Here is a 10,022-nt window from a genome sequence, read left to right on the forward strand (position 1 = left end):
ATTTTACGTTACAGGATTTGTAATTGGAGAGACAGAGATGATTTGTAGTTTCTAAGTGTGAAGATCCTTTTAATATACAAGCTAAAAGAGAAATCCATAGCTGCCTCTCTTTATGGCTACAAATGACATGAGCACATAGCATGTTTATGCAAGGGCAAATCCAGAAGTATATGCTCCATTGAATTTTCACAAAGTGAACAGAATCATCAGGTACAATAAGCAACAGAGTTACCAGGACTCGGTGTCCTTCCTGTCCTTTCCTATTCAAGGATGACTAGTGGCAGGTTTCTCAAAACCATGTAATCACTTTGTTTAATTTCAGGCTTTATATAGCTAGATCCATTCAACATTACATCACATTAGTTATGTAATTGTTCAGTAACTCAAGAAAATCCATGTATAGACACATTAATATATAAATATATACTGTAATTGAGAAAGGAAGAGAAAAAATTTTAACTGATGTCTATTCTATTCCATTCAGGTAACTGGAGGCAACTCTCTTCCAAAGTCAATGAATGAAACAAATTACTCTCGCGTGACAGAGTTTGTGCTGTTGGGTCTGTCTAGTTCAAAGGAGCTACAGCCTTTCCTGTTTCTCATATTTTCACTGCTGTACCTAGCAATACTGCTGGGCAACTTCCTCATCATNCTCACAGTGACTTCAGACTCACGACTTCATACCCCCATGTACTTTCTGCTTGCAAACCTGTCTTTTATAGATATGTGTGTAGCCTCTTTTGCTACCCCAAAAATGCTTGCTGACTTTCTGGTTGAACGAAAAACTATATCTTTTGAAGCATGCTTGGCTCAGATCTTCTTTGTTCATCTCTTTACTGGTGGTGAGATGGTACTTCTTGTATCCATGGCCTATGATCGCTATGTTGCAATATGCAAGCCCCTCCACTACATGACAATCATGAGTCGCCGTGTGTGTATCATTCTAGTCATCATTTCCTGGTTTGTGGGTTTCATCCATACAACTAGCCAGTTGGCATTCACTGTTAACTTGCCATTTTGTGGTCCTAACCAGGTAGACAGTTTTTTCTGTGATCTCCCATTGGTGACCAAGCTAGCTTGCATAGACACTTACGTTGTGAGCTTGCTAATAGTTGCAGATAGTGGATTTCTATCCATGAGTTCATTTCTCCTCCTGGTGGTCTCCTACACTGTGATTCTCATTACTGTTAGGAATCGCTCCTCTGCTAGCATGGCCAAGGCCCGATCCACTCTAACTGCTCACATCACTGTAGTTGTACTATTCTTTGGACCATGCATCTTCATCTATGTGTGGCCCTTTAGCAGCTATTCAGTTGACAAAGTCCTTGCTGTGTTCTATACCATCTTCACACCCATTTTAAACCCAGTTATCTACACTCTGAGAAACAAGGAGGTGAAAGCAGCAATGTCAAAGCTGAAGGGTCGCTATCTGAAACCTGGACAGGTTTCTGCATTGGTAAGAAATGTTCTTTTCCTGGAAACAAAGTAAAATTACAGGACTAGCAGCAGTTTTATCTTCCCTCTAATGCATATCCTAAATGGAAGTGCCTTTACTTCTAAAGTTAGTTATTTAATATATAGGGCTGTTTAAAGGCTTACTACACATTTCATGAAATTTAACATTCCTTCACTTATTTTTGTTCTCTGCAATTTTTTCTATTTTCTTTGAAACTTATGATGGTTTTAAAATTGAAGTTTGTTTTTCATGTAAATGATGTTTTGGCATTTATTGAGTTGCAAATACATTTTGTCTTGTGTTTAGAAAATTTAGTTTATATTTACACTATCAAGTAAATTTGCTGTTTGTAAAGAATGTGATATATTTCACAAGAGAAGAATTGAAAACAAGAGTGATGATTCTTGCATTTTTGTAGTTCTATCTTCATTTTGTTCCTTCCATAATACCCTTTTTTGTGAATACCACGTGAAGACTGAAACTTAAGTTTACTTACAGTATTTTGCACTCCATGAATCTCTGTACAGAGTTTACTATTCAGCAGCAGGACCTACAGTACTTTGGTTTTATGTACAAATGAATCTAATTAAATAGACATTAATCACAATAGGTAAGACCACTCACAGACTGCTTTGGAAATCTAAAGACATTTTTAATAACATCAACTCCTGGAACTGATCTTTATATCTTATAGACAAAGCCCTGATACTGAGAAAAATTGATCCTTAGATATTACTAAAGCTTTATAATAACCAATAGTTCTTGCTATAGGTTATTTAATAGCCATGTTACTAGAACTACCCATTATTTAGCAGTTCACGATTTCCATTAATAAATGCAAAAAAATCATCTCATGCTTAATCCTAGATCAATTTTGGCTGAGGAATGTCGAAAGGCATTATCAATCACATTGTATAAATAAATATTTATAAGCACACATTAATATGATTCTGTCACATAAACACTTTTCTCTTCATTTAGATTTTGGAGGTCATGAAAGGATTGCTACAGCAGATTAGGAAAAGAAAGAAAGAAAGAGAGAGAGAGAGAGAGAGAGAGAGAGAGAGAGAGAGAGAGAGAGAGAGAGAAGGGGGGAGGGAGGGAGGGAGAGAGGGATAGAGAGAGAGAGAGAGAGAGAGAGAGAGAGAGAGAGAGAGAGAGAGAAGGGGGGAGGGAGGGAGGGAGGGAGGCAGGCAGACAGACAGACAGGGAAACATCTTTTGTCCTTCAAAAAATCTTTTATAATTCATTGAACATGATAACAAATGGGATGTTGCTATTTTGAAGCTTTATTAATTCAGGTAGACCAGAAATTCATGGGTGTAAGAACTTTTTATTGGTATATATAATGATGAACATTTTGCTTAATATTTATCTTTGGATAGGAATTAGAATTAGATAATAATGATTAAGATTCATGCAAAACAGGGAATTTTATGGCCAATTTACAATATTAGGGGACACAGAATAATTTTGGGAAATCAGATAAAAATAGTTACCTATAATGAGGACATAAATATTTATTAGCATTATTTTGAATCTTTGTTATCACATAAGTTGTCCTCCACAGAGGAGACAACCGAAAGAAGGAAAATGGGATTATTACCAGTTGGTTGATTTTGTTTGTTCCTCAAGTGCACCCACATATAATACATTGATTAACTGCATCAGAAACCATGAGTGAGACTGTGGATGACATTGAGTGCATTAGGTTCACATTAAATAAACTTCATCTGCTCCTTTTACTGACAGTGCCACCTACTGTTCTGTAATGAGATGAGACTGGAATCTGAAAAATGAGCTATTTTGGAGGGATAATCATTTCTATCAGTTCTTTTCTCTTATCATAACCTTTCCCTTTTGCTCACACATCCATTACTTGGACCACTATTTGACTAATGAGTTTTACTTACAGAAATTGCATCCCAGAATTATTGTCTTTGTGATGGCACACAGTTTACAGTGATAATATGGGAACAGGAATAGGACTTTGAGGTTAATTTTTCTAGTATTGACAATGTTGTTAAACAACAACATGCTTTAAATAGAACCAAGAAGAAGCTGACATTGCAACTATACTTTTTTACAGATGATTAGCCCAAGATGTGATAGTCACAATGAACTAAAATTTAACATGAGATACTTTGGTATTAATAACTAAAACACACAGTTTCAAAAACTAAGAGAAGAATTAAGCTTGGCTTCTCAGGGATCACTTGTAAAAATTCCTTTCTCTTTCAGTGCAGTTCCAGGTATCTCTAGCCAAAAGTATCTTGGTTCTAAGAATAACAAATACTTTAGCAAAGATAATATGATTGTTAAGAAACCAAATATTTGACTAGTGAGCAGGTAAGGTAGTCACTTACATAGTTCATAGGAATATGGTTGATTACTGTTTGGTAATAGTTGACTAATCAGGACAAAGGATATAATAGAAAGTGAATGAATGAATGAATGAATGCATGCATGCATGAGGGACTGGATGCCTAATACATTTAGTTAAGTTGAAGGATGAAAATCTCATTCAAATGAGAAATAATATGGCTAAAACTTAGCAGACTCATAAGAGTATCGATGTTCCCAAGCTCAATAAAACAGTTAATGATCAGTTATAGTGTCTTAGCCAGCTGTTGTCTCACTAAAAAATGCTTCAGTTACCCAAGCCTGAATTCAATAAGGATTGCATGAAAGATTGTCATGATGTAGGGAACCTAGCATAGGTGTTAGAAGAGGGAGCAAATTTATATTATGATCAGTATTTGTTGGTTCTTTGCCAGCAGGTAACTTCTAGGAGATAAGCCCAGACCCACCAGGTCTCTAAGGGCTTGGGTGGGATGGTGAGTGTTGGTGATCTGAGAAGAACCACATGAGGCCGGGAGTCTTGTCTATGCAGGAACTCATTTTATTAAGCTAGGCACTTGATTATATAAAGAAGGTAAGGAGGTGGGCACTTAGGTATTGGAAGAGATGACATATAGGGTGGTGCGAGGTGATGAAGGGCATGAGGTGACTAGATGGGGCCAGTAAGTTTATTTTACATCAGCAGTAGGCAGGCAGGGCTGGTACAGGTCATGCTGAGTCATTCCCAGGCATAACTGAGAGAGCCAGGTCTCAAAATTTGAGCCATGCTCAGGTTTGTCCTCAAGGTCCAAACCAAGGCCAAATAGAGTCCAACAATTATTGTTTGAACTGCTATATTAATAACTTATTCCATCAACTCTTGTAATTTTTCTTTACTTACATGGTCAATCACTATCCTGAAGATTCAGTGACAGAGTAGACTGATCATAAGACAACAGATTTTGAAAGTTCCAAAGAAAGCAAATGTCTGTAGTATGATTTATAGAAATCTTCTATTGACATGATTCCAGCACAAGGGAAAATTCTTTGCAACTAAACAGTAACCACCATCAAGCATATTTCTTCTTAACTGTGTAAGTCCAAACTCTATAGACAACAAATCCTATTTTGATACACAGGTACAGCCAAATTTTAAAGGTGTAAATGAGAAATATCCCCAACTCCTCTTTATAACTCTTCCCATATCTACCCTAAACCCATAACACAACTTCTTTTTTTTTTTTTTTTACTTTTTTTATTTTACCATAATCCTCTAAGTCAAATTTCAGGTGCTTATATATTGATGGCTTTGAAGCCATATTCTTTATGTTGATAAATGCAACATGGGCCACTCTCCTAAATAAAACTGGCTTTCTCTCCCGCAAGAAGTCATCATTGTCCAAAACTTCTCAGTTAGGAGTGGGATTCATGATCCCCTCCCACTTTCATGCCTGAATGTTGATTGACTTGATCTCACGCAAAAATTTTAACATCCATCACAGCTGCTGGGAGTTCATGACTTGAAGGCTTCTATCGCATCTACAGCACATAAATTCTTATTTTTAACTTTTAAAACATTTTTTTTAGATTCATATATGAGTGCTGTATTTAAATCATATTGTCCTCACCTTCCTCTATCTAATTTCTCTTGTGTGTCTTACATTCCTCAAATTCAGTCTCTTATTATTTAATTAAAATTGTTATATTTACATGCATATAAACTTGTAAATACAACTTGCTAAGATAATTTAAGGTTGTTCATATGTGTTTGGAGTTGATCTTTTGGGGTAGCTGATATATCAAGAACCACTTCCCTGGTTAAGGTTTAGTCTTCTTCTTTCAGCAACCAGTGACCACCTGTAGTTCTTCTAGGTGTGAAGCCTTATGGGAATTCTTCCTTCCATATTACTTGTCAACTGATATTGTCATTTTTAGGTAATGTTTCAGCAACCATATTGATGAGATTTCTTGAATGCAGGTTCCCTGTCCTATAAAGGAGACACATCTCACAGCAGATACCCCATACTAATCATCTGACTTTTATTATTCCATAATTGTCTGAGGTTTAGGTGTCAGGCTAGTATTGTAGGTGTGACAATTGTGCTATTTGTACTTTGGTCACATGTTACTTTCTGAAAGAGTCTGGCTGAAAATAGAAGCATCTTTGATGAGTAGTGAGAGATACATTTATCTGTGCATATAAGGATATATATATAATTTAGAATATTATATTGGTTTAGTGAAGTAGAAATGCTAAGTTATTTTCCAGGGTCCATAGTCTCGCCAACCACAGGTAGTGTGCTAGGTTTACAGTAACAAGTGTGAATTTCCTCCTATTAGGTATACTTTAAACTTAATTAGATGGATATTTACTACTTCCAGGATATAAGTACCATTATTGTACGTATCTGGCATATATACATTGTGAGCAAGTTACCTGTATTGATTGCTTTATGCTTGACTTTATAAACTGTGTATCTGCTAATCATTCACTAGTATTTTGGATCTGTTCATTTGAATTTGTTTGAAGTTCTAAACAAATTAAAAGACAGAGAGACAGTTTCCAAACAAATAAAATCAGAAATTAAAAGGGAAAGTTAACAACAAACACTGAAGAAATTCAAAGAATCATTAGGTCTTACTTCAAAAGCCTATACTCCCCAAAATTGGAAAATTTTAATGAAATGGACAATTTTCTAGACAGATATCACTTACCAAAGTTAAATCAAGATCAGGTAAATTATTAAAGTCCTTGGCCCCTAACAGAACAGAAGCAGTCATTAAAAGTTTCCCAGCTGAAAATAGCCCAATGCCAAATGGGTTTAGTGTAGAATTTTTCCAGACTTTCAAAGAAGAGGTAATACCAACACTCTTCAAACTATTCCACAAAATAGAAACAGAAGAAACACTGCCTAATGTACTCCATGAAGCCATAGTCACCACTATACCTAAACCACACAAAGACTCAACAAAGAAAGAGAACTTCAGATTGATTACTCTTATGAACATTAATACAAAAACACTCAATGGAATACTCACAAACTGAATCCAGGAACATATCAAAACCATCATCCATCATGATCAAGTAGCCTTTATCCCAGAGATGCAGGGATGGTTAAAAATAAATTTAAAAAATCCATCAATGCAATCCACTATATAAACAAATTGAAAGAAAAATAATGACACAACCATATCACTAAATGTTGAAAATCCTTTGACAAAATCCAACAATCCTTCATGATGAAAGTATTAGAGAAATCATGGATAGAAGGCACATATCAAAACATAACCAAGGCAATATACAGTAAGCCAATAGCCAACCTTAAGCTAAATGGAGAGAAACTTAAAGCAATTCTACTAAAAGCAAGGACAAGACAAGTCTGACCACTCTCTCTCTAACTGATCAATATAGTGGTTGAAGTTCTCGCCAGAGCAATAAGACAACTAAAGGAGATCAAAAGGATACAAATCAGAAAAAAAGAATTCCAAGTATTGTTATTTACAAATGATACGATAGTAAAAATAAGCAACCCAATCCTGAACAACTGAAATGGAGGCTATGCCAAAAGCTGTTGCCTATATGTGGGATATATTCTTTTAGCTGCACTGCCTTGTTTGACCTTAGTGGGAGTTGAAGCACTTAGCCTCACAGAGACTAGGTTTATTTGTGGCAATTAAAAAGGGTGTTGTTTCCCTAATTTCTCCCTCATTCTGTTTATCATTTGTATAAAGAAGAATGGAGGATATCCAGTGGGGGCCCCACCCATTCAGAGGAGAAGGGGAGAGGGACTTGGGGAATGATTGTGGGAGGGAGTGACAGGGAGAGGGACAGTGAGTAAGATGTAAAGTGAATAAGTTAACAAAAAAACTAAATTAAATTAAAAAAATAAGTAACCCCCAAAATTCTACCAGAGAATCCTACAGCTGATAAATACAATCAGCTAAGTGGTTAGATACAAAATTTACTCAAAGAAATCAGTAGCCCTTCTTTATACAAATGATAAACAGAATGAGGAAGAAATTAGGGAAACAATACCCTTTTTAATAGCCACAAATAATATTAAATATCTTGCTGTAACTTTAACCAAGCAAGTGAGAGATCTGTATGACAAGAACTTTAAGTCCCTGAAGAAAGAAACTGAAGAAGTTATAAGAAAATGGAAAGACCTCTCATGCTCATGGATAAGCAGGATTAAGATAGTGAAAGTGGGCATCTTACTAAAAGCAATCTACAGATTCAATGCAGTCCCCATCAAAATTCCAACACCAATTTTTATAGCCCTTGAAAGAACAATTCTCAACTTCATATGGAAAATCAAAAAACCCAGGATAACCAAGACAATCCTGAACAATAAAATAACTAAATAAAATAAGACCAATAAAATAAGACCAATCACTATCCCTGACCTAAATCTATACTACAGAGCAACAGTGATAAAAACCACATGGTATTGGCATAGGAACAGACATGTTGATCAATGGATTCAAATCAAACACCCAGAAATAAACCCACATACTTGGTTTTTGGACACTCGATTTTTGATAAAGAGGCTAAAACCATATGATGGAAAAAGGAAAGCCTCTTCAAAAAATGGTGCCGGTCTAACTAGATGTCTACATGTAGAAGAGTAAAAATACATCCATATTTATCACCCTGCACAAAACTCAAGTCCAAGTGGATCAATGACCTCAACATAAAACCAGATACATTAAATCTCATAGACAAGAAAGTGGGGAATAGCCTTGAATGCATTGCTACATGAGGCAATTTCCTGAACAGAAGATCAGTGTCTCAGGTTTTAAGATCAACAACTGATAAATAGGACCTCATGATATGAAAAACCTCTGTAAGGCAAAGGACACCATCCATAGGACAAACTAGTAGCCTACAGACTTGGAAAGAATCTTTACCAAACCTACGTCTGACAGAGGACCTGCGATTATCTCTTTCCTGTGTTTTCATGGCTGTAGTTAACCTCTTTAGGTTGGAGTTTTCTTTCTAGACTCTAATGTACTGTTGGCTATGTAGATAAATATTACTTAATTTTATTTTATTTGGCAATATATTATTTTTCATAGATGGTTATTGAAATTTTTACTGGGTATAATAGGTTGATTTGGCATCTGGTCTCTCTGAGGCTGCAGCACATCTGTTCAGACTTGGGTTTTAGAGTCTCTACCTAGAAGTGAAATGGGATTCTCATAGGTTTGCCTTTGTGTGTTACTTGGACTTTTTCCTTTGCAGCTTTTAATCTCCTGTACCCTTGTGTTGTGTGTTTAGTACCTTGGCTATCATGTACTGACTGGACTTTCTTTTCTGGTCCAGTCTAGTTGGTGTTTTGTATGCTTCCTGTACATTTACGGTCAGCTTCAGTTTAGGGAAATTTTCTTGTATGTTTTTTTTTTTCTTTTCTGAAAGTATTACCTGGGCATTTGACTTGGTTTTCTTATAGTTTATTTATTGCTATTTTTAGATTTCATATTTTCATAGTTTACTTCTAGATTTCCTCATTGGTTTCTTTCAGGAATTTCTTATATTGAACATTTTCCGTTAACCAGTATATTAATTTTTTCTATAGTACCTTGAATATAAGAGCTTTTCTCATTCGTTTTTTGCAGTTGACTAATGAAGTTGACTAATGTGGTTCCTGCTCGAATTTCTACATTTTTTCATTTTCAGAATCCACTCAATGTTTTTTTTTTAATTCTGTTTTTATATTCAGGTCTTCAATAATTTTATTTATTTCCTTCCACTGTTTGTAATACATATGAGATTCATTTATTTTCTCCTTTAGTTATACTGGAATTTCGAAGACCTAGTATGGTATGGTTGCTGGGCTCTAGTTGAGACCCATAGCCCTGGATGTTATTGATTATATTTTTTACATTGTTTTTTTTTTTATTTTTATTAGGTATTTACTTCATTTACATTTCAAATGCTATCCCCAAAGTCCCCTATACTCCCCCCACTGCTCCCCTACCCACCCACTCTCCCTTCTTGGCCCTGGTGTTCCCCTGTTCAGGGGCATATAAAGTTTGCAAGACAAAGGGGCCTCTCTACCTATGATGGCTGACTAGACCATCTTTTGCTACATATGCAGCTAGAGACATGGGCTCTGAGGGTGCTGGTTAGTTCATATTGTTGTTCCACCTATAGGGTTGCAGACCCCTTCAGCTACTTGGGTACTTTCTCTAGCTCCTCTATAGGGGGCCCTGCATTCCATCC

At 35.8% G+C, this 10,022-nt stretch overlaps 1 protein-coding gene across 1 annotated transcript; it reads left to right on the top strand.

The window, feature by feature from the left end:
- The first annotated feature begins 461 nt into the window (after positions 1-461).
- LOC110325521 (olfactory receptor 4K15) lies at positions 462-1,517 on the top strand. The gene has a single exon (XM_021203558.1). The coding sequence runs from the start codon at positions 515-517 to the stop codon at positions 1,487-1,489; it is 975 nt and encodes a 324-aa protein (XP_021059217.1). The 5' UTR covers positions 462-514; the 3' UTR covers positions 1,490-1,517.
- Positions 1,518-10,022: the final 8,505 nt, after the last annotated feature.

Source organism: Mus pahari, chromosome 8 (genome assembly GCF_900095145.1).
Source record: "Mus pahari chromosome 8, PAHARI_EIJ_v1.1, whole genome shotgun sequence".
Classification (NCBI taxonomy): Eukaryota; Metazoa; Chordata; class Mammalia; order Rodentia; family Muridae; genus Mus; species Mus pahari.